The 25,959-nt window shown below is 41.2% G+C and overlaps 2 protein-coding genes across 2 annotated transcripts in view; one reads left to right on the top strand and one right to left on the bottom strand.

Moving 5' to 3' along the window:
- The window catches only part of LOC134798573 (uncharacterized), a 29,646-nt gene extending 13,766 nt beyond the window's left edge, over window positions 1-15,880 (top strand). The window contains exons 4-6 of the mRNA XM_063770949.1: window positions 12,719-12,819; window positions 13,577-13,626; window positions 15,628-15,880. Of these exons, the coding sequence (XP_063627019.1) occupies window positions 12,719-12,819; window positions 13,577-13,626; window positions 15,628-15,748 (272 nt within the window). The 3' untranslated portion in view covers window positions 15,749-15,880. The remainder of the gene's footprint in view (window positions 1-12,718; window positions 12,820-13,576; window positions 13,627-15,627) is intronic.
- Window positions 15,881-16,413: 533 nt separating this feature from the next.
- LOC134798561 (metabotropic glutamate receptor 2-like) lies at window positions 16,414-24,351 on the bottom strand. Its single transcript, XM_063770940.1, has 5 exons — window positions 24,106-24,351; window positions 18,355-18,586; window positions 17,716-18,130; window positions 17,093-17,388; window positions 16,414-16,613 (listed from the first exon to the last, which is right to left on the bottom strand). The coding sequence occupies exons 1-5, from the start codon at window positions 24,349-24,351 to the stop codon at window positions 16,414-16,416; spliced, it is 1,389 nt and encodes a 462-aa protein (XP_063627010.1).
- Between the last annotated feature and the right edge of the window lie 1,608 nt (window positions 24,352-25,959).

The following is a 25,959-nucleotide window of genomic DNA, read 5'->3' as shown; positions in this document are numbered from 1 at the left end:
TTTCTATGCTCCCAAATATTACACATGCCGTCACAACATCCACTGAGGCTGACAGGAAAATCTATAAGTGATAGGTAATTATGACACAGGTCCCTATACCTAATTATCTGAGTAACGTCTCTGTATCCCCATACAACATTATTTCCACATTTAATCGCAGGCGTAGTCTTGGGTCTAATTAAATTAAAGTTACATTAAATTTCAAAATAAATAACATATAGTAGCGACATCTATATTGGTGATACACTTTACTGTGTCTATAATATCTATATTATATTGTATCTGTGGTTTAAATTAAAAAATAAAGTCAGTCTGTTCTAAATCTCTTCAACGGTCGTTTCATTTAATAGGTTATGGTCCAGCTTATGGCCTTTAGACTACTAAATCGCGAAAATATAAGTAATTTCAGTGTAAAAGTAATTGCAGTGTTATATTTCGCAGTAGGATTAGTTAGTTAGTCGGGCAGTTTTGAACTCTGTGTATGAAAACGGACAGTGACTGTGCAAAAATGGCGGCGAACTATATAGTTAACGTGCCGAAACTTAATGGAAGAGAGAACTACGACGAATGGGTATATGCGACAGAAAATTTCTTAGTTCTGGAAGGAATGATCAAGTGCATCAAGCCAGAATTAGATGCAAACGGTGCAGAAGTACCTTTTCCAGCCGCAGATGATGCCAAGACAAAGTTGGTTCTTACCATTGATTCGTCATTGTATGTCCATATTAAGACCGTGACTACTTCAAAGGCACTGTGGGAAAAGCTCAAATCGCTTTTTGATGATTCCGGTTTTACGCGAAGAATCAGTCTTTTAAGAACTTTAATTTCCATTCGATTGGATAATTGCAGTTCCATGACATCCTACGTTACTCAAATCATCGAGACGGGACAAAGATTATGTGGAACAGGATTTGCAATAAATGACGAGTGGATTGGCTCGTTGCTTCTAGCTGGATTACCAGAGAAGTTCTCACCCATGATTATGGCTATAGAACATTCGGGCATTCAAGTGACAGCGGACGCTATTAAAAGCAAACTTCTCGATATGGAAACCGGAACTTGTGTCGATGGCAGTGAAGGAGATTTTGCATTTGCCGCGTCTAAAAACTGGCAACACAAAAATCGATCGAACAACAAAAGCAAATGTGAAATGCTATCGGTGTCACGAAATGGGTCATTATCGTACGCAATGCACTTATAATTCTAAATTGAATAAAAACGTAGATCGTAAACAGACTAACGCATTCTCAGCTGTGTTTTTAAGTGGAAGTTTTAGTATCAGTCCATCAGAAAAGAGTATGGCAAATAATAAACAATATCTGCGGCAGGGTTTGTAGGTCTGTTGATGACATAATTAATAAGCACTTTAAGTCCGATACACAAACAATTTGTAATACTTTTGCGTACGGTTTTGAAGACAATGTTAAAAAAATATGCTCGCCATGTAACATCAAATTATTACCCCATGGGACGTCCCACCAACAACCAACTGTATCTATGAGGCTAAAAAGAGCAACAAATGATGTAATCTTAAAAATTATAAATCATATGAATAAAAAAAAAAGCCCAGGTATTGATAACATACGGGTCAGAGATTTGTTATGTATTAGCACAGAGATAACGCCGGTCATCACACACCTAATTAACGCATGCATTTCCACGTCCTCATACCCCGATCAATTAAAAATAGGTATAGTTAGGCCCATTCATAAGAAAGGGGCGTACAATGACGTAAATAATTATAGACCAATTACGATTTTACCATGCATTGATAAGATAGTTGAGAGGTATATCGGCGATGAGATAACGAGTTTCCTTTCTAAAAACGACATAATAAATGATAAACAATATGGGTTTCAAAAGGGTCGAAATACTTCCCAGCTTTTATCAACATTTGTCAATGAGGTCAACCAGCAACTGAATAACAGAAATCAGGTGCTGGTTGTCTTCATTGACTTCAGCAAAGCATTCGATGTTTTAAATTATAACACGCTATTTTATAAGCTTAAAACGGTAGGTATACAGGGCCCTTTGCTGGAGTGGTTCCGTGACTACCATACAAACCGAAATACAGTCGTACGCATCAATGGACAAGATAGTGACCCCATACCTACACAAAAAGGCACGGCACAAGGTTCGATTTTAGGTCCAACCGAATATCTAACGTACGTCAACGACATGTGTAACCTATTCACAAAGGGCTCTGTATACCAATTTGCCGATGATACGTGCTTGGTCACATACGGCAGAAAAATCAGTGAGGCACAGGAAATGATGCAATACAATTTTGATACTCTGTGTAAGTGGGCTCACGACGTAGGCTTAGTTATAAATGCCAACAAAACAAAACTTTTACACATACGCTCCCCATACGCAAAAAGTGTCAACCCTATAGTTATAGCTCATGCGCACCCCTGCTGGCACGACCCGCGCGCGTGCGCGTGCGAGCCGCTCCAGCTGGTGGACCAACACACCTACCTGGGCCTTGTCATCGACAAACACCTCAACTGGAAGCCTCACATTGAACATGTATGTGACAAATTACGGTCTCTGCGTTCCCAAATGAACATACTTAAATATAAACTCCCTTATAATATATTACGATTACTATACCTGTCTCTGGCAGACACGGTCATAAGTTATGGGCTAAGTAGCTACGGACGAACATATAAAACATACATAGATAACATATATAAACTACAACTTAGCATACTTAAAACTATTTTACCAACATACTTAAATAGATTTGATAACGAATGTGATATTTTTAAACACTGTAAAGTAATGTCTATCTTTGACAAAATCAACATGTCGATAGTTCTCGATGAATATGATAAAATAAAACTACTAGAAATGAAATACAGACATAAAAAATTACGTAGCACAGTTGTTCAATCTAGATATATTCTCCCAAAGTACGTAAACGTGTATGGCAGGAGGACGTGGAAATATATGCTATCTAGCATACTAAATAATATACCAGAAGAAATATATAAAAATACCCTCGAAAATAAAACTAAATGTAAAAACGCTTTTAAGAAATATTACCAGGATGGGAATGTGTGATGACAGGTGTTACCTGATACTTGTTTACTTACGAACTTATTTTTTCCTTTATGTGTCTAGTATATAAGTACCATATACAAAAAAAGCATAGGTATATAAACATTACACATGCAGTTTGAGCGTAGTGATGCATTTGCACCACGCATAAACTTTCACAAGTTTCTGTGGCGCATCTTAGTTTTAAGTTGTTTGTATTATGTTTTTGTGATGTGTAAAAAAAAAAAAAAAAAAAAAAAAAAAAAGTAAAAACGACTACTATGTTGACTCTGGCGCGAGTGTTCATCTAACACCAAACCGAGATTGGATTACACGTAACTTTCGTGAAACTAGCGAAGAAATAGTTGTTGCTAACCCAGAAAACGTTTCGGTAACGTGTGCTGGTGATATTCGAATCGTAACCTCAGTGAAGGACTGTGAATACGAGATAAACATCGAAGGTGTACTTTGTGTACCGAATTTGACAACTAACCTTCTCTCTGTGAGTAAATTGATTGAAAAGGGAAACAAAGTGGAGTTTACCAAGACCGGTTGTCTTATTTTCAACAGAATTGGCTACTTGGTAGCTACTGCAGCATTGACAAATGGTGTTTATAAGTTGAATACAATTTCTAGACGACTAGTTGCTGCGGTGACTACGTCGGGCGAGGTTTGGCACCGTAGAATGGGTCACGTTCATAGTGATTGCTTAATGAAGACAAAGAATGCAGTAGAAGGCAGGGATTTGAATGAAAAAGTAGATATCACCAAATCGTCTTGCAAGACATGCTGTGAGGGCAAACAGTGCCGGCTGCCTTTCAAGCATGTAGGCACTAGAAGCATTGATTTGTTGGATCGAGTACATACTGACCTATATGGAGGCAGTTTCACTAGGAGGCTCAGTATATTTTCAGTTATTTGTAGATGCTTTTAGCCGGATGACGTTTATATACTTCTTAAAGCATAAGAATTAAGCTTTGAAGTGCTTTAAAGAATTTAAAGCTATGGCAGAAAATCAAACAAATAGAAAGGTGAAGATTGTTCGTAGTGACAATGGAAAAGAATTTACTAACTCAAGTTTTGACGCTTACTTGAAGGAAATGGGTATCATACATCAGAAAAGTAATCCATACACACCTGAACAAAACTCGTTATGTGAGCGTCAGAATAGGTCCGTAGTTGAAAAAGCAAGATGTATGCTTTATGATGCTAAGCTCGATAAGAAGTTTTGGGCCGAAGCCTGTCATACAGCGGTTTATCTTCACAATCGCACAGTGTCTTCGGCGTTGAATGGTAAGACACCATATGAACTATGGACTGGGATGAAACCAGACCTAAGCAACATAAGAATATTTGGTTCTCCAGTCATGGTTCATATAGAGAAACAGAAGAGGACTAAGTGGGACAAGAAGTCACGTGAGTGTATACTACTTGGGTATCCTGATAATGTAAAGGGATACAGAATATATATTATCCAGAAACAAAGAAAATCTCTACAAGCAGAGATATTATAGTGATGGAAAAGCCCTGCAGAATCATATAGCATTATGGAGGTTGAAGATAAAAAATGAAGAAGAAGTAAAGGACCAGGAACTGCAAGATTCAGTGGGGGAAGAACACACAGAATCGACACTGACAGATGTGTCTGCGTCGGATACATTCAGCGAGTATGTTCCCAGTGAGTATGAAGACACAATTGATACTAGTAAAGTCACTGAGGATACTTCTAATGTGATATCGAGACCAGTGAGACAGCGTCGTGCACCTGAAAGATATGGATTTGACGGTTTGTTTTTTACCCAGAATAATATTATGGACAGTAGTATAATGGAACTGACATTGGAAGAAGCCCTGAAAGGGCCTGAGAGGGACCAATGGCTACAGGCAGTCAGGGAAGAACTTAAGTGCTTCGAAGAAAATAGTGCGTGGGAAGTGGTTGATGTTCCTAAAAGTGGTACCATAGTGCAGTGCAAGTGGGTGCTAAAGAAAAAAATTGGACCAGACAATGAAGTGCGCTATCGTGCTAGACTGGTGGCAAAAGGGTTTACACAACAGCCCGGCGTGGACTATGTGGAAACTTTTTCGCCTGTTGTGAGACATAGTACCCTAAGGTTACTTTTTGATTTGTCTGTAAAGCTTAAATTAGATATAACTCACCTGGATGTGACTACCGCATTCTTGAATGGGGAGCTTAATGAAAATATTTACATGCAAAAATGTGAAGACAGTAGTAAAGTGCTTAAAAAACCGGGCAAGTGCGAGTCGGACTCGCGCACGAAGGGTTCCGTACCATAATGCAAAAAAAAAACAAAAAAAAAGCAAAAAAAAAACGGTCACCCATCCAAATACTGACCACTCCCGACGTTGCTTAACTTTGGTCAAAAATCACGTTTGTTGTATGGGAGCCCCATTTAAATCTTTATTTTATTCTGTTTTTAGTATTTGTTGTTATAGCGGCAACAGAAATACATCTGTGAAAATTTCAACTGTCTAGCTATCACGGTTCGTGAGATACAGCCTGGTGACAGACGGACGGACGGACGGACGGACGGACGGACGGACGGACGGACGGACGGACGGACGGACAGCGAAGTCTTAGTAATAGGGTCCCGTTTTACCCTTTGGGTACGGAACCCTAAAAAGGCAATATATGGCCTGAAACAAGCATCAAGAATGTGGTATCAAAAGGTGGATGAGTGTCTTACTACAAATGGATATGTAAAGTCAAAATAAGAACCATGTTTGTATGTAAAAAATAAAACTACAATAGTCGCTCTAAGTATATGTGGACGACTTCTTTGTATTCTCAAGCGATGAAAAAAAAATTTGTAATTTAAAAGCAATTTTAGGATATCAATTTAAAATTAAGGACATGGGTCAAGTAAGACAGTGTCTTGGAATGTCAGTTTGCTATGATAAAGAGAAAAATGTACTAACTTTAAGTCAGAGTGAATATATACAGCAACTGTTATTGAAATTCAATTTAAGTGATTGTCACACTGTAGATACTCCAATGGAAAGTGGATTAAAATTAACTAAATGTGAGAAAAGTAATAAAAGTTTCCCTTCGGCCGCGTACGCAACTGGAACTTCGTAACCAGTTGCGATCGAAAACTTTTTCGGTCTTGTACGGAACCGGTTGCGATCAAAAACTATTTTCTTCTCATACGTAACCAGTAACGATCGAACATTTTTTGTTTTTGTACGAAACCTCTCGACCGTTCATGAAACCAGCAAAGACTTTCTTATTATAAACTTTAATGTACTAATAATGCACACGTTATACAGGTAATTAAGCCCGTTTAAGCTAACTCTGCACCGTGTTTGATAGCATATATTATGGAAGTATTATTTTAAACGTCATCATTGCATAGAAATTAAAAAAATCGCATCTTTATTATCTTACGTAAGAACTATGAAAACCCCCTCCCTCCTCCTTGTAAGAAAAAATGCGATTTTTCGACCCCCTTCCCCCCTAAATCGTCTTACGTAATAAATTAATGGCGCTCAAGTAGCTACTTCCGAGCCTCGCCCAACAATAACGTACTATTACCGATTTTTGGTCTAGGTAAATGTAAACATAATTGGTTATGTAAATATAAAAAGTTACATATGTCTAAAATTAATCTAGTATAAAGGTTAGTTTATGTGAAACATCGTCAAACACGGTGCAGAGTTATAGTGTTGAGTCGCTCACTCGCGAGGCACCTCATTTGTACCACTCATTTTGTTAATTTGTCGCAGTACTTCATACCGCAAAAATGTCTTACTTCACTCCTCTATTCATTTTACTCATTTACTCGCGCGCATCACAAACACCTCTTGCCACACAAATCATTCACACACTTCAAATTTCAAAAAACTCTTATCCTTTCAAATTCACTCGCGAACCTCAAAAACTCATACACTCCTCACAACTTGCAAAAGAGTCCCTAGATGGCACGAGGTGCTCGCCTGCTCGCCGACATTCAAAACTCAAAATGTCTCAAATGAAGAAACGAGTAATGGCCCACACTGTCAACTGCCGAACTACAAACCTTATTGCAACGACAAAAGGTCCACCGAGAAATGCGTTGAGTTTGTACCACTCACTGCCTCTCTGTGACATGAACACCTCAAAAATCCTTTCAAAATGAAACAATGAATTAGAAATACCCAAAGAGGGAGTGAGACAGACACGCGCCGTACTTCAATATCGCCTCGCGTCACCACCGAAAATACGTTAAAAATTAAACACGAAAGACAACAAGCGTAAGCGCTGCAAGCTTTCATACATCTTAAGCCTTTTTGATCCTAACTTACTTGTCAAAATGGCGCGAGGAATCAGTCACCAAAAGGAAGTTCGACGTGTTGCTTCTCTGTTGCACTTGTAAATTCGTACGTAAGTGTGACAGGGAGGCAACATGACGAACATGGATCGCGGTACGCACTCTGTATACCAGACAGGCATTTACGAAGCTTGCTTAGAAACAGTAATCCTTTAGTGACTAAAATATTATTGAAATAAATTACTGTAGCGTACACAATATATGAACATTTCAATAAGTTTCAAGTTTATTAAATAAAAAGTAAGTATAATTTGCATAGGTAAAATAAACATGTAGATGTAAATTATAACGATTTGAATTTGCAATACTTTTTATTAACATTATTTGTAAACGTTTATGATTTTGACATATTTATATTTATTTTTTTGTTCGTACGTCGTTGTAGCTAATTTTAGTTCTCTAATACCTAATACCTTGTGATAATTCTTATAATTATACCAAAAAACAAAATATGGACATCGTTTTCGCCATTAAATTTACCCGCGGATCTTCCTTGGTGCCTTTTGCATGAAAAAATGAAATGTAAATGTAGCCGGCGGCGGCCGGCGCGAATGGTGCTTTGTTTAATATCATATTAATGATATTACTGTTAAATTATCTGAGGTGGTAAGTTTGTCACTTCTATATAATAATGACTTGTGAAAATATTGAATTTGTTCTCCTTAGTTTGTTAAAAATGTGGTAGTTTTATGGTTAATAGGTACAAGACTTATGAAATATATCACTACATATTATGAAACAAAGTCCCACGCCGCGTCTGTCTGTATGTGTGTTTGTTTGTATGTTCGCGATAAACTCAAAAACGACTGGACGGATTTTCATGCGGTTTTCACCTATCAATAGAGTGATTCTTCAGGAAGGTTTAGGTGTATGTATAATTTGCTAACCCGTGCGAAGCCAGAGCGGGTCGCTCTCGCTAGTGATTATTATACTTAAAATTATATCAAGTAGCAAGGAGGAGGACTAAACAATCTAACAATAAAAAAGAGCTAAATTAGAACAAGTTTCATAAAAGCAGCAAATTAAGTTACTATGTGGGATCTTTCTCCTATAAGTTATATTCTTAACCTCCAGAATTGCACTCCTTAATTATTATTATTTATTTATTTATAAAGGAAGTGATGAATACATAAATATGTATATACATTAAATATTTTTGTCACCATTGGCCCGTTGGATTAATAGAATAGTCGACGCTGAAAATATGCTAGTACCTCACCTCATTTGAAGTAAGACATTGTAACACCTCATTTTAGAAAATGAGGTACTCATACAAACTCATTTTAAATTGATGTCCTACCCATCACTACAGAGTTAGCTTAAACGGGCTTAATTACCTGTATAACGTGTGCATTATTAGTACATTAAAATTTATAATAAGAAAGTCTTTGCTGGTTTTACGAACGGTCGAGAGGTTTCGTACAAAAACAAAAAATGTTCGATCGTAACTGGTTACGTATGAGAAGAAAATAGTTTTTGATCGCAATCGGTTTCGTACAAGACCGAAAAAGTATTCGATCGCAACTGGTTACGAAGCTCCGGTTGCGTACGCGGCCGAAGGGAAAAGTTTGCCTTATCAGCAATTAATAGGCTGCTTAATGTATTTAGCTATACTTACCCGTCCTGATGATGATGTCCTCGCAGACGTATCCGTCGGCGGCGACATCCTGACAAATTAAGGGTCTTAAATATTACGTGCATGGGCGCGAGCGTGGCTCGCAAATCCAAATTTGGTTTTGAAAGTGCGACAACACAAAACACAGTAAAGCTGCCCAGATGCGTTGTATGTGTAATTGTAGGAGGGCTTGGGCCGAGTTTTTCGGAGCTGGCGTTTGGCGTCAAGATCTTCAAGTCGGGTGTGTTCGAAGTTATCAAGACCCGTATTGACAGCAGTTCGCCAGTCCGATCTCCGAGATGCAAGCACCTCCCACGACTCGCATGATATGCCGATGGCCAAAAGGTGGCGTTTTAAGACATCCCTGTAGCGCAGGTACTGCCCACCAGCCTTGCGTTTACCTGAGGCTAGCTCAGAGTAAAATACTGCTTTGGGCAGTCTCGATGGTGCCATACGCACATGGTGCCCACACCAACGCAATTGACCTTTTATGAGCAGACATTCTATACCCGGCATGCCCGTTCGGCGAAGAACCTCCGAGTTCGGAACACGATCCTGCCACTTCAACCGCAGTATTGCTCGGAGACATCGTAGATGGAATGTGTCTAGACGTTTTATGTCTCCCTTATATCATCATCATCAAGATCATTGATCCTAACATCATTCGAACCCTGTAAATAAAAATAAAATAATATGTACCTATATACAATTTCATGCAATGTATGTAGTATTAACAAATTCTAATTTTAATTTTATTTTCGAATACTTGTATTTTTTATTTGACATGTAAATGAGATGTACATTTATCAATAAATCATCTGAAATCTGAAAAATATAGACACCATGTCTCCGAAGCATAGAGCAACAGACGTAGAATAATTGCTCTATAGACGGCAAGCTTTGTGTGGAGGCTAAAATCGTGGGATTTCCAAACTCGTTGGTTCAGACCGCCAAAGGCTGCAGCAGCTTTGGCAATCCTAGATGAAATTTCAGACTCGAGACGATTGTCACTCCGCAATAGACTACCTAGATACCTAAATGTACCCACTTCGTCCAGTGTTTTGCCCCTTAAATAAGCAGTAGCATCGTTCGTTGGCGTTGAAATGAATGTGTAGTGCAATAGTGCTAACCACCAATTGTTTTTTGTTAATCTGTATTTCTTTTGAATCTTCTTTAGTAATACGAATTCAAAATTAGCTACTCTGCCTTTGGCGTTGAAATGAATGTGTAGTGCAAGAGTGCTAATCACCAATTGTTTTTGTTAATCTGTATTTACTGGTGAGAACCTGTAATTGGCTTTTTGTATCACATTTATAAAACCTATTAACATGTTAACAGCTGTTGGATCTCCGAATAGTAATAAATAAATAAATAAATAACATATAGTAGCGACATCTATATTGGTGATACACTTTACTGTGTCTATAATATCTATACTAGTAGTTCGCCCCGAACTGAGAACTCGCGGTTAACCAAAAATTATATAGCGATTGACTTTGTTGCACCTACTTAGGTAATCGTATAGTGCGACATAAAATAATAGAAAATAAATGAGGCCGCCACTTTCTACGTAACTGTCACATTTTTGGCGTAAAATGCTTACACATTTTAGTATTTTTAACAATTTAGTATGGACATTTTTGAGTTCCATTTTATTAAATTTCTACTATTTTATGTCGCTCTATTATAGGCGGCAATGGATCAAAGATCGCGTGGATTGATTGCAAGGTCTGTGGAGCCCTTAACTGATAGATTTAAGCAAAGAGTAGCAGATCTTGTCAGTAGAAAAAATGTAGGCGAATAAAGGACTTCGTATACGGCTGTCCCTCCCCTGGATTTAAGTCACCACCATAGAGATTAAAATAAACTGTATCTGTGCTAAGCCGAAATATTTCCTGTCAAATGTCAAATACATATATTATGTTTATTCTATTTTATTTTTATCTTGCTAATTATTTCAAAATGGTAAATTTAAAAACGATATTATAAAAGTGTAAGTCGAGCACTTTCATTTGATACTAAACTCGACCATGTTTCTTGCAAAAAAATGACCAGAATAGCAAGACCTCTCACAAACAGCCTTTTGGCCTTCTAAGGTCGGGGTCGTTTTCACCCGCCGCCCGCGGCGTTTGAATGGTATGTTCGGGAATGCTCGGGAGTGGTCGTTTTCGGGGGGACGCCGCACGCGGCGGGCGAAAACGACCACTGCCGAGCATTCCCGAACATACCATTCAGACGCCGCGGGCGGCGGGCCGCTGTCGGCCGCGGGCGGCGGGTGAAAACGACCCCGGCCTAAGCTCTTCTAGCTCAATAACCCCTTGATCGGGCCTGCTCATAATTTAATGACTAAAATATAATGCCCTCGACTACACGTTTACCCAATTTCATTTAAATTAGAACAAATTTACTTAAGTTATTGAGTATCAAACTATCTTCTGACAGTTCAGCTTAAAAACATCGAAATGCCGGGACGTGCCGCTGGCCAGCCGCGTGTTCAAAGTCGAATGTAAGAACTTCGCTTCGCTTCGCTCGCTCGTTCGATTATACTGTATCTGTGGTTTAAAAAATAAAGTCAGTCTGTTCTAAATCTCTTCAACGGTCGTTTCATTTAATACTACCTTCAGGTATAAATTTAAATGCTTTGAGACCGACCTCGGAGCATCACCGAGGATTGTTACTCCGCGGCATCGAGGAGCACGTTAGAGGATACCGCGGAGGTAGGCGCCGGCATGCCCCGGCATCCCCCGGCCTGCGCCGAAGTGCTCTCTGGTGCGCCGGCCGCCAGCGCTCGGCTGGCGGGCGCTCGCGGTATCGCGGGGGATTTTACCTCGCCGGTGTGCGCTGCGCGGCGTAAATCCTCCTCGGAGATCTGCATTTTTAGTTTTATAAGAACAATGTTCAGACCAAAGGCGTAGACGCAGATGTCTGTTCGAATATTAGGAGTCTTATACACATACAAATAATGACCTCAGATTCTTTGCTTCGATTGATTCTGACTTTACACATCGCACATTCACACTTTGTCTTTCTTGTAGTGGATATGAATGATTGACACGTCGCCTTCACGTCACTTTATCTTGCTCGATTGAATGTATTAAAATAGGTATTTAATACATTCAATCGAGCAAGATAAAAAATAAAATCGAGCAAGATAAAGTGACGTAAAGGCGACGGGACGTGTCAATCATTATCACGTAACAGGCCAGGCCCCAATTTCACCACGGAACAGGTGCGACAATAGTAAAATCACTGTTGCTGACGTCACAGGCATCCATGGACTACGGTTACCACTTACCATCGGGCGGGCCGTATTCCTGTTTGCCACCATCATTGTATTATTTAAAAAAACTTTATTATATCGGAAAAAAACAGATATTTCTTTTGCGAAGTTTCTGACAATTGTCAAGATTTAGAAGAATTGTAGGTAATTCTTGACAGGTAATGAGTTATATGTCGGAATTTCGTGACAATTGTAGTGTTTCTTGTGACAATTGTCAGAAACTTCGCAAAAGAAATATCTGTTTTTTTCCGATATAATAAAGTTTTTTTAAATAATACAATGATGGTGGCAAACAGGAATACGGCCCGCCCGATGGTAAACGGTAACCGTAGCCCATGGATGCCTGTGACGTCAGCAACAGTGATAATTTACAATTGTCGCACCTGTCACCGTGGTGAAATTGGAGCCTGGGCGATATTATCAACAAGTCCAATATCGCCCCTCGTGTTACAGATTCTTCGGCTCTGAACCGCAAGAGCAGGAAGAAATGTTCCCACACCCACCTCCCTCAGTTGGAGCCGGCGGGCGACGGCCAGCGGCGGCGCTCCAGCAAGGTGTGTGTGTGTGTGTGTGTGTAACAGTGTACCCCACCCCAGTAGACTTTCAACGATTATCAAGGTGGTTTACGAATGATCTTGCTCTTAAAACCAGAACCTTGTAAGATATGGTGTTGTAATGTTATTTTTATAGGCAGAATTAGAATGTAAATAAATAAATAAATAAATTAGAAATAAACAAATGAAGAAGTTTTTATGCAATATGTTGCTACTGTGGTGCTACTTTATCGCCCTAGGGTGGGATTAAGGACAATATTACGTGCCTACGTCGAAAATTTAAAAGGCCATAATGTATTGTGAAACGTTGTACAATACATGTGCGAAAAGGTAATTCGCAACTCGTGTCGATTTAAAACACTCCCTTCGGTCGTGTTTCAATTTATCGGCACTCGTAGTGAATTTCCTTCTTTTCGCCCTTGTATCTTAATGTGCCTACTATTGCGATGAGTAGGAAAGTAAGAAAGTCGTAACTTCAGCAAAATGAAGAGTCTTGTACAAGAAACCTTCCTTAAATAGTCAGCGATATTTATAAAAATGGTTTAATTGCTGGAACACATCGCAACAACACTTAGCAGCAATTTGAGTGACAACACCTACTATTAACGCATTCACTGCCAGGGGGCGTGGCCTAGGAACAAACTTGTATGACGGTTGACGCTGGACGCACATGTGCGTCGGGGGCAGTGAATGTGTTAACACTACCCGGGTGGTCAGTTCCTTCGCAGTAGTCGGTTGCAAGTTGCATTTGTTGCAGATGCGGCGCGCCTGCTCTCTGCAGTGCTGGCTGCCCGCCGCACCGCGCAGGTGAGTGAGGTCCGTGATGTGATATGAGGGTTTGACAAAAATTATATTTAATCTTACGTTATAATTTTTTCACGCCGCGCGCATTTCTCGAAAATGAGGCGCGGAGGGCTGTGTTCAGCGTTGAATAAAAAGTATAAATAATGGAGATACAGTTCTGCAAGTATGGAATGTTTGATTGGAAATATCCTCCTCTTTTATTTATAATATTAATTTTGGTTTCTTAAATATTAATACTTTTTGAGATATTAGGGAAATAAAAAATATCTACTTTTCCCCCCCTTTTTGTTTATAACCCTTGATATTTTTTGTGTGCTAATACACGCTTCGAATACATTTTTCTAGGCATCATTACGAATCTAATGAGGTATCACACGTATTTTTACAAGCTTTTATTTAGTTTCACCTGACCGTTGTCTGTAAGTCGGGTGACAATGCAATATTATGGTGTCATCGAGCTGATCTGATTGATGATGGAGACCGGAGGTGGCCATAGGAACTCTGTGATAACCTCGTAAGTCCCCGCGTACTTGTACAAGTACAAATTAAGCATAGCACTTCAGACCTTACTGTTTAACTACATAGATGGCGTAACTGCCTAATGTACTTACTCAAGTACAAATTTTTCATTCCCCATTTACCGGGTTGTTTTTTTACAACAGCAACACTGACACGGTCATTCCCATTCTATATTCTATGGTCGATTTCGCCATGTTAGGCAGGTAAAGTCAACTGTCAGTGTCAGTGTCACTTTTTTGCAAGATGGCCACACAGTCAGGTCGCTGGCCAGCACGAGGTAAGATGATCGGTATATATCCAAGTAATCACTTGTTTTTTCTGTTGTCTTACGAATGTATTAGTATATTTAAATTATAAATATTGTAAAATAAACAATATTTAAAAGAAAACTGTATATTTAAGGAGGTTTGTGATCGGTCAAAATAATTTGTACTTACGGTAGTACGTTCGGTCTAACTTACAAGTAATTTTTATCTTATTATAGCGCTTGATGAAAAGTAAATATCACCACTTCTCAATAACTATGACTTCGAGGACTCGGATAATGAAGATATGTTTATATCTGAACCCGACAAAGAATCAAATAGGGACTTTTCTTCATCTTCGGAATATGAAGATAGAGAAATAAAAGTTCCAGTACGCGGACGTGTATCTAGTCGTCGATCTTAAAGTGCTCGTGGTCAATGACTTGGGCGTAGCCGTGGTAGAAGCACAAGTGCACAAGGGCGCGACGTGGGCAAAGTGCAAGGGGTAGGTCTGGAGATCTAATCCAGGTTTTGAACACCCAAATCCTACCTAAGTGGATATAGTATGGTATTAAAAAAATGAAATGAAGTTTTTTAATTCACCTTTTTATAAGAAGAAGATTGGTTATGTTGTAAGTAATTTTTTACTTAAGTGATGTTTAGAGAAAAAATATGGTTTAATTTTAGTATTAAATATATCCTTTAATTTTTTTTTATTATTCTGTGTAAAAACCGAATGTACTCACACAAGTACAAAATATTTTCAATAATTTCCTTCTTGAAGAGGTGCTATACATAATAAACATACCATAAAAATACAGAAAATAAAACCTCACTTCAAAAAATCTCTAAAATCGTCATCTTTTAGTTTCGGTCTGAAGCACTATTCTTGGTTTGTACTTGGTATAGTACAGCCGGCAGATATGACTACTGCTGTCGGAAAAATACAGGACTTACGAGGATAAAACAACGAAACCTAATTGTGTTTGGGGTTTTTAGAATTGTCTCAATGAGTATTAGTTGCCTGTGGAAAAAAAAGTAGAGTCGGCGATAAAAGCTTGTACCAAAAATAATTTTTTTGCCAGAAAGTTATTAGGAGTATTATCTCTATTTTTCACCGTTTTCCGTTTCATTCAAAACTGTTATGTATATTGTAAACAAATATTAATAAAAATTTCTCCTTTGGAAATAATTCCGCGAGGTTTTTACCATGACTTGTTATCCGACGACTTATGCGCAGGACGGGCGAGCTGGCGGTGGAGGGTAGCGCCATCGTGCCCGAGCTGAAGCCGCGCGCGCCCACCATGAGCGAGCGCGACCTCACGCGCCACCACACGCCGCGCCTCTACCTGCGCTGCTAGCGCCCCCACACCAGCCGGTCCAGCTGAGTGCTGGGCGGGCGGGAAGGCGCCATCGTGCCCGAGTCGAAGCCGGGCACGCCCACCATTCGGTCGCGGATTGGACGCACGCAACCGGCTACACGGCGAAAGGCAAATCAAGGCCGTTCATACATTTGGTCAAGCCCAATGTATGAATGGTCTTGATTCGCCGCTTGCCGCGCCAGCACCAGTAGCGTGCGTCCAGTCCGCGGCCTGAGGCCTATTAGCCTCTACTTAACAACTCCCCCACACCCCAACACACGTGCCTCACTTCTTTGTAATACTCATAAATAAACTACTTATTCCAATGTTATATTTGTATTTCTCAGTTTTCCCAATGATTTTAAATGCCTGTTATAATATAACATTAAACATGCAATAATAGTAAATTGTGCAACGTGGGAAGTAAGTGAAATTTTGGAGACGAGGGAATTAAAGACACGAGTTTGCAATATTCTTACACTGTATCTCGTCGTGGAAGCGACGTTGCTTTCTAACTATCCCCCCTGCTTCGCATTCGAAAGTGTTGCTCATCCAGTTATTTTGTCTCTCTATACTTAACTACATGTTTTCCATCGCAACCTTCCGTCCATTCTAGGCAAACTGTTCGTTCATGGTAATACTACAGTTAACTGTACGCTAGTGTTCTACGGCACGGGCAGTGCGTGTCGGTGGTGCAGTAGCGTGATGACGACGTCCACCTCCCCCTCGCCCCCCTCGGCGGGCGGCGCCGAGCGCGTGACTCGCGCGCACACGCCGGCCGCCGCGCACCAGCTTCCCGCGCCCGCTCCTGCGCCCGCCTCCGCCTCTAAGCACCCTGCCGTCTGCACGCCCTTGTCACAGAACTCTGAAAATCAATTCGATTTTTCAAGCAAACTGTAATAAGTAGATTTCATATACATGAATAAACATGATACACCTACACCGGATACACGTATGAAAGAAAAAGTGACCAAGAAGACTGCCAATGCCCAGAACTGAGATTTGGGATCGATTGGGATCGGACCAACGTCTTCGGCATTCGCGACAGAACCTATAGGACGACACTGGTGGAAACATCTCGAGTACAAGTACCTACACATTATTTGAAACCAGGTCTTTTTGGCCAATTCTATATATAGTATGAGCAAGTATAGCTAGGTAATGTTACTTAAGGCCGCCTTAAGTAAAGAAACATAAGTATATATAGGACATGGTGGCTGACATTACTTCTTTCCCGGAAGAGACAATGTTCATTCTTCAATTCCAAGAAATGTTCTATATACCTCGACATGTGCGGTATAGACAACAACAACTTAAACATACAAAACAAAACACAAAAGTTACCTTGTTTAAAAGAGGCCAAATGTGGTTGCGAGACTCGCCTGTCCGACGCAGGCGCAGGGCGGTACTTCCCGATGTGGCATCTTATGGAGGTGTTCGTAAGGAAGTGCGCGCGCGTGTTGCGTTGCGGGCGACACAGACAGAGCCAGGCGCGCGGGCCGAGGGACAGCGCCACGCAGGCGCCTGCGCAGAGGGACGCGCATGCGCACAACGCCACCGCGCGCGCCTCCAGCGCCACGTACAGCGCCGACATCGCCAGCCACGCCACGCCTGTCGTGTATGTTGCCGCGCCGATGAACCTGCGTCATATTATATCCGAAGCAGGTTACACTACTGTCGTCTTGCTGGGCTTACGGTCAGTTGCAACAAACCGATTTTCACCTCTAAAATCGTTCGCTATAATTTATTGTAGGTACCTATGGGAAGTTTTATAGTTCACTGATGATTGCCGTTGATCAGTCTGCCAAGAGTGGTTGATGCAATTGGCCCTTATTAGTAAAGAAATGGACTTGATATGTAAACGAAGCAACTTGAACAATTCGTAAATAATTATTTACGATACAAGTGCGGAAAGTAGGAAATCTATTCGCAAGTGTTGTACAAATTAAACGATAATTTAAGTTTACCGCGTTTCATTGAAGTTATGCGGTAACCGGCGAGTGCGAATCGCGGCAACCGCGCAGCAAGCCAGAAGCAGCAGCGCCGGCGCCAGCGGCAGCAGCTGCGCCGTCGCGCGCTCGCCACCGCACGCGAGCACGGCGCGCGCGCGCCCCGGGTGCAGCAGGCGCGGCGTCGGCGGCCAGCGCGCCGCCGCCCACGCCGCCGCCACCACGCCCGGGCTCACCAGCACCCCCCAGCCGGCCACTTGCGCGCGCGAGGACAGTAGCGGCACGGACTGGCCGCGCTCGGCGCCCGCGACCAGACGCGCGATGCGCACGGTGCGCGCGAGCACAGCCGCGTACACGCCGCCCAGTGCCGGCGCCGCTAGCCTCGCCAGCGCGCACGGCAGCGCCGCGGGACGCGCCACTGCTGCCAGCGCGGCTTTAAATAATTAAACGCATGTTAATTGGCTGAAACTTATAAAACAATGTGGCAAAAAGGAATTTAGATTGTAACCTTCAATATTCTCCCGGCCTTGAAATGCGGAGAATTTCAATAATGATTTGAAGCGGTTAACTAATTTATAATTAGGTCATGGTATGAAAACAACATAGAACCGAAAATGAATCGCGATAGTAATTCTTAGCTATCAATGTAAAGATTACCGACATGGCAGAGCGCAGCCGCGACCAGCAGCAGCGCGCACAGCTCGCGCGACGCAGACTTGACGACGGGCGTGCCGCGGTGTCGCCAGAACGTTGCCGCGCACAGCGACACGCCTGCCAGCCCCGCGGCGCCCGCACCGCCCGCCAGCGCGCGCGCCCAGCCGCCGCCGCGCCCGCCGCCCCACTCCACCGGCGACGGTAGGCACACTATCACACCATGTAGCTTTTTAGCCTGTATTTTTATTTATTTCTTTCTTTCTTTATTTAGAAACAAACAGTCTCTTATAGTAATAAATTATTACAGTAAACGGTTATTAGACTTATAGACCTACAGTTTCCTTAATAAGAATATATAAACCATACAACTTATATAAGTAGTACTAAAACTAAATGGAATTTCAAAGTTGAAATGAAATTAAAGTTACTAAAATACTCAATGGAATTTCGAAGTTGGAATGAAATAGAAGTTACAAAAATACTCGTGCATCCTAACGAAAACGGATAAATTTTAATAACAAACAAAAAGTGCACTTAGAGTTATAAACTATCTAATTAAAGCCTATTAATACACTTCAAGGTCAGTCGTTTGAAACTACATATATAACTTTTCATTGAAAATATCTAAATTTTGAAATTTATCATCGTACGTCCTGCATGCTCTTCTAATGAAACCGTTTCTCGCGTATGAAGTTCGGCTACGAGGAATATAAAAGAGGTTCTTCTTTCTACATGCTCGCTCACAACGACGGGGTACTCTAAAGGAAAGAGATTTTAACAACTCAGGGGCGTCGATAATGTTGTTTATGATTTTATAAAGAATTATAGCATCAGTGCGTTCACGACGCAAGCACAAGGATGAAATATTATATCTCTTCATAGCGGTAGAGTAATCTATGTATTTATTTCCAGTGCGATAATCAATTGTTTTTACAAACTTTTTTTGCACTTTCTCAATTCTATCGCTATGGATTTTATATAGCGGATTCCACACCGCGCTAGCGAATTCCAACCGACTACGGACGTAACTATTATACAATATCTTATAAGTCGAAGGTCTCCTGAAATCTTTACCTACGCGCAAGATGAAACCCAACTGTTTAAAAGATTTATTTAAGATATTATCAATGTGGGGCACAAAGGTAAGCTTTGAGTCCATGATTACGCCGAGGTCACGAATCTGGTTTACACGGGTTAGCTCTTTATTGCAGAGATCATACTTGAAATTAATATTTGTCCTTTTTCTACTAAAGCTAATAACAAAACATTTTCCTGGGTTTAAGAAAAGATTATTTACATAACAGAAAGTCTGGAAATTATGTAAATCGTTTTGCAATAAATTACAATCGTCTGGATTTCGTATGACTCTAAAAATTTTCGTGTCGTCGGCGTATAAAAGCATGTTTGAATTCTTGATACATTCCGTGATATCGTTTATATACAGTACAAATAATAAAGGCCCCAGATGGGAACCTTGTGGAACACCAGAGCTGATGGACCTATAATGAGAAATATGCCCTCTCACAGCTACAGCCTGCGAACGATTTTCTACATAAGATGTATACCAAAATGCCACAGCTTTAGAAGTAAGCGCTCATGACAGGCCTTGTCGAAAGCTTTGGCAAAATCGGCATACACAGCATCCACTTGACAGTTGTTATCTAATGCAGTTAATATGGCTTCTGTGTAAGATAGAAGATTCGATTCAACACTACGACCGCTAAGAAAACCATGTTGGTTTGGGATGATATGACGTCGCATAGCAATAGAAAGCTGATCACTAACAATCTTCTCTAATATTTTCCCAAACTGACACAATTTTGATACAGGGCGATATTTCTCTATGTCCGAGCTAACTTCACCTTTTGGTACTGGTGTAACTAATGCCTGTTTCCATAATGATGGTACACACCCCTCCCTGATAGATTTCTCAAAAAGTAAAGTAATCGGCAATGTTAAGCTAGAGGAGCAATTTCTAATTATGATGGGAGGTATACCGTCAGGACCAGCGCCCTTATTAATATTTATACGTTTAAGATATTTATTAACAAGGTCTTTAGTTATAAAAATAGTGTCCATGTCAAACACTGTGTCATTAACAGGTGGAAGATTATTCAGGTCAACATAACTAACAGTTCGTTTTTCGAAAACTGAGTGGAAATATTGATTGAAAAGATCACATATTTGTGTACCATTTGAGGCTGTCATACCCTTATAATAGTGCATAAGCTGTGGGAGACCACTTTTAACAAAAACCGATTTTATATACGTCCAAAAGAATTTAGGGTGACTGCTAATTTTGGCTTCAGTATTGTTTATATAATTTCTGTAATAAATTGGTTCCAATTTTAAAATTCTTTTTCTTAGAGTTTTCAAAGTGTCGAAATCTAAGGGATTACCGAAAGTCTTCCACAGCCTATGATATTTCTTTTTCTCATTCAGAAGTCTTCTAAAAGATCTAGTATACCAAGGGGGCTTAGAACACGATGTACGTTGCGGTACCTTTGGAACATATCTGTCAATCAATCTATTTAATATATTTAGTAACTAACACTACTATGGCTCGCATAATGCTCTGAAACAAATCATTTTTTTATTTTCTAAACGATGATCGGTAGGAATACACTACATACGGTATGTAACATACCGGGTACACTACATAATTCCGAAATATTTTATGCCGAATTTTAAAATATCGAATTTTATTATTCCGATTTTTAAATGCTCGACCCATCAAAATTCCGATTGTCGTAATTACCGCACGATGAAAATCACGAAGTTTTATATTTCCGAATAGTAAAACCGACGATTTTTTAAATTCCGAACCACATAATTCCGAATATAACAATTCCAATAGGGAGAAACACCGAATTTAACATTTACGATTTTTGATATCACGAATTCCGAATTGTCATAATTCCGAAATTTTGAATTCCGATTTGACGTGATTCCTATTTTTTAAATTCCGAATAACGATATTCCGAATTTGTTGTTAATAAATAAAGGTACCTAGGTTTCTACGGGGGGTAGCAGTTCTCGTAACCTAAACCTACTTTTTCAAAACAGTTATTTACTGTAGGGGTCGCAGGTCTAACCTAACCTTTACCTACTTTTCTGAAAGCAGTATGTTTCTAGCAGAGTTGGGCAAAAATTAACTGGAATAAGAATAAAAACAGAAATTTTATTCTTATTCAAATCGATTTGAATTAGAATAATTCTTGCACTAGTTATTTTAGAATAAAATTAAGGTGAATAATTCATGTGACTTTTATTTTAAATGCGGAATAAAAAACAGAATAATTATTCTAGAAGTGGGGCTATTCTAACTAAGGTTTTATTCAATTAAAATGTTATTTAGAATTAAGTTAATTTTTGTAGTACAATTGGTTATATTTTGTAACTTGATTTTCACCCTTCTATTTAAAACTCGGATTGATTTGATATTTGTTACTTTAGTTTAGGTATAGTACACATTGAAGAGTTCCGCTATACACTATCTAGTTCTATCATCCGATCAGGGTGCTTAGCCAACATGCCAAACGTTGACGCTCCGTAGAGTTGCGCATAGTCTCTCTCTATCACTCTTACATATTAGTGCGATAGAGAGACAGATAGCGTTTCGTTGTCGTAGCACTCGTGCCGCAAACGATTGGGTGCCTAGCTAAGATGCCAATTTTTGTTTTTAATTTTGTGACATAGCTATGTCACCAGCGCGCCATGTCACCGCAGCGACGCGCCCTGTACGGAATCCGGCCACACCGACACGACGGCGCGGTGCGGGGCGCGACGGAGGGGAGCACCAACCGGCAGCTATATAACCGCGCGCAGCACTCAGTACAGGACCCATTCCGTCCCCGCCGCTTCTCGGCGACACACCTCTCCTAGTCCCTTCCTGCGGTCGCGGCCGGGGTGACATATGTGCGCCTAGGCCAGGCTGTTCCCTTCCATCACGGGCTGGAGCGGTCACCGCCCGCCAGTGAATCCTCATACGCAAGGCCTGTAGCGGACACCGCCGGCCGGCGTAGCCCCTGCCCTCAATCTAACCTTCCCGCCGACCACGATTACTTACACCTCTCCTAGCCCCTTTCTTGCGGTCGCGGCCGGGGTGACGTATGTGCGCCTAGGCCAGGCTGTTCCCTTCCATCACGGGCTGGAGCGGTCACCGCCTGCCAGTGAATCCTCATACGCAGGGCCTGTAGCGGACACCGCCGGCCGGCGTAACTCCTGTCCCCGATCGTCCCTATCACTCCCGCCTACCACGATCTAACCCGGAGCTAGGTTTGCGTGTAGATTACCTAGGGCACTCGCGTATCCCGCCGCTACTATAGGGAACCGGCCCACCGGGGCATAATAGTGATAAGTGTGTTAACAACTGTATAATTACGTGATTATTTAATGTGACTTTGCTGTGTACCAGTTTAGATTTAAATGTTTATTTGGAAACCACTGGTTGATATCTCACTTAAAGCCGAACTTCCGGCTGGCGCCATTTCTGATTGTTGACAGTTCTTATTGGCGCCAATAATGGAAGTTCACTTTTAACAGTCTGTAATATTATTAAGCGACCATTTATAAATCAAATTATCAAATAATATACTTCTTGCAATATCTGTTGAAAATTGTTCATGATTAAAATGTTGCGACTAGTGATGAACTTCCGGTTGGCGCCCTTTCTGACAGTTGATTGTCAATATAAAAACCCGCCATTGCGCCAACCAGGGCAGTTCATCACTAGTGGTCGAAGAGTGATAATCTATGTGATAATCGAGTTAAAGTGAAATTGTCTTGAATTAAAGGTGTTGTAAAAAGGTTTGCCAAATATAAGAGTAAGTGTTAATTCCATTTCTTTTATTCAAATTACTATACCATTACCTTCCTTCTCCAACTTAATTAATATGAGGGAGCCTAATGTCCAAAAAGCATAGTTACAATAAAATTTACAGTATTTCATAATTAAGGCTCCTCTCCCATGATTAAGACGGTAATAGTGGCACTATCAATCGAACAGAACAGTATTTCAAGTAAAGTGTAAGTACGTTTACTACTTATTTGCCTAAATCTCGATTGAGAGAGCTATAGTGTTTAACATCTCAGAAGTGGGTATGAACAGATTTTTTTTTTGTTGTTTAAATTACCTTACGAAGTCACAGTCCATGATGATATTCCACGTTGAGATATTGAATGCAGTAATATGAAGATAAAATAATGCAAAACACGCGTGGCATAGATTTATTATTCAAAGAACAAAGTGGCATTTTATTTACCTACAAAATAACAGTAATGTATAGTTTCCATTATAATTTCTTCGAACCTGCTATGTGCTTATCCAATGAGAGGCTCATGTTACAAGGTTTATTTTCTTTTTAATAAAAAAAAAGGCCAGTCAGTTGACAACACATCGATACAGCAATAGTTCATACTTAAGTACTAATAATACGTTAGCATGCCTTTAAATTGTTTAAAATTAAAAACGTGTTTTAATTTTCTACTTAAGCTACATCAAAGCTACGTTAAACACATAAAGTTTTTAGTTATTAGCACTAGCTACTTTTCGGGGCTGAAGTATAATCCCCTTTTATTTACAAAGAATAAATTGTGCGCAAATGCATGCTCAATTCCAGAGGAACCTGACCAATACGTAAATGTCTACTCCCCTTCACGTCCCACCAACGAGCGGCGGTCGTGAAGTCAAAGGAGGCGGCCGACGTCTCGCAGACCTTCCCGACAACTGACTCCGTCACGTAGCCGGCTGACCAATTGGCCGCACGACCACACAGGCCGTCGTTCGCGCAGCCGCTTAAGCCGTTGGCCACGCAGCCAAGCGCGGCGTGGCTCGCGCAGCGAAGTGAGCCGTCGCTTGCGCAGCCGAGCGAGCCGTCCCTCGCGCAGCCGAGCGAGCCGTCGCTCGCCCAGCCGAGTGAGCCGTCGCCAGCCGAACGAGCCGTCGCTGGCGCAGCCGAGCGAGCCGTCGCCCGCCCAGCCGAACGAGTCGTCGCCCATGTAGCCGAGCGAGCCGTCGCTTGCGCAGCCGAGCGAGCCGCCGGTCCCGCAGCCGAGCGAGCCGTCGCTCGCGCAGCCCAGCGAGCCGTCGCTCGCGCAGCCTAGCGAGCCGTCGCTCGCGCAGCCGAGCGAGCCGTCGCTCGCGCAGCCGAGGAGCCGTCGCTCGCGCAGCCGAGGAGCCGTCGCTCGCGCAGCCGAGCGAGCCGTCGCTCGCGCAGCCGAGCGAGCCGTCGCTCGCGCAGCCGAGCGAGCCGTCGCTCGTGCAGTCGAGCTAGCTGCTGCTCGTACAGCCAAGTAGGCCGCCATTCGTGCAGCAGAGTGAGCCAGCGGAGTGGGCTCAACCTGCAGCCGGTAAACCAGCCGAGTCACTCTTCGCGAGCAAGTCACCTGATTAAACATGTGAGTCAACCTCTTCTTATTCAGATAATAATAATTTAAAACTCTTACTTGATGCACTAAAAACGTTTGGACGTAATGATTCGTTAGATAAGGTAGGAAACTTGGAAAACGCGGTCCCTGAATTCGATCCAGCAAAAAAAAAAAGGGAACAAACAATGAGCATGTGGATTCATAAGGTTAATGAGTGTGCGACTATATACGGCTAGTCTGAAAAACAGTTGATACATCTGTCCTATTTTCTTGGACGGAGTGGCAAGCAAAACTACTTGCGGCTTTTCCTTCCAAAGGTAATTATGGACAGAGGCTCAGTGACATGTTGTCTATACGAGCTCGTTTTAGACTTCTACAAAGGTGGCTTTAATAAATAGAGTTAGCGAAGCCATAGCTGGCAGATTACCAGTCGAAATCAGATTAGGAGCCGAAGCTGCGCCGTTTCATGACCCCGATAAACTTTTAGCATACATATCTGCGTAATGCACGTAACATTAAGCCGGTTTCTGATCGTAAAGTAGAGAAAAAACACAACTATGGAAAAATCTCAGGAAGATACCTCTCGATCAATTGATGTTGTTACAACTTAAAACAAGAAGGTCACTTGTCTACTCAGTGTACCTTACCTATTAAGAAATGTACGAACTGTTTGAAAGTGGGTCATGAAGCTGAGCAGTGTTTTTCAAAATCACTAACACCAATCGCAATCGTTACTGAGTAATCTGTCTCGTGCTGCTTTTATGTTCACACAAAGTAAATGAGTTAAATTATTTTTAGTTCGACCATCTACGATCATAAGTTACGCATAACAAACAACACAATTTATTTATTCGTATGGCTTAATTTTTCAGTCGTTTATAAAGCTTTTCTTAGGTTCTGCATCCATTAAATTACGTCACTGCCGAGGGTAAACAAGTGTGCAGGGTTTCCGTCGTATTTGCTAAGTGGGCAGTACTGAATGATGTGCTCGATGTCCTGCACAGGAGCCCCGCAATTTTCGCACTTTGGAGTCTCTATCCATCCACATTTGTGCAGGAATGCTCGTGAGCGATCGCAGCCGGTTCGCAGCCAGTTCAGTTCAGATGGCACCATTATTTTCTAGGCAATGAGAAGCCAGGTGGTTTTACTGTGGCAATGATAGTAATCCCAGTATTCCCAATCCTTTCGGGGGAACTTATCGTTCCATTCCTCTTCGCATTTGTCCGAGATATTAAAGTT

The sequence above is a fragment of the Cydia splendana genome, chromosome 1, assembly GCF_910591565.1.
Source record: "Cydia splendana chromosome 1, ilCydSple1.2, whole genome shotgun sequence".
Classification (NCBI taxonomy): Eukaryota; Metazoa; Arthropoda; class Insecta; order Lepidoptera; family Tortricidae; genus Cydia; species Cydia splendana.
This window is presented reverse-complemented; position numbering and strand designations above follow the sequence as displayed.

Bases quoted from the DNA above. Each gene is read 5' to 3' on its own strand.
- LOC134798561 (XM_063770940.1), bottom strand. From the start codon at position 24,351: ATGGGCGACGACTCGTTCGGCTGGGCGGGCGACGGCTCGCTCGGCTGC. The intron at 18,131-18,354 runs GTAATCTTTACA...AATTATTTAAAG, and splicing joins GGCTGCGCTCTGCCATGTCG to CCGCGCTGGCAGCAGTGGCG. The intron at 16,614-17,092 runs GTAACTTTTGTG...ATTGATTTTCAG, and splicing joins TTTGGCCTCTTTTAAACAAG to AGTTCTGTGACAAGGGCGTG.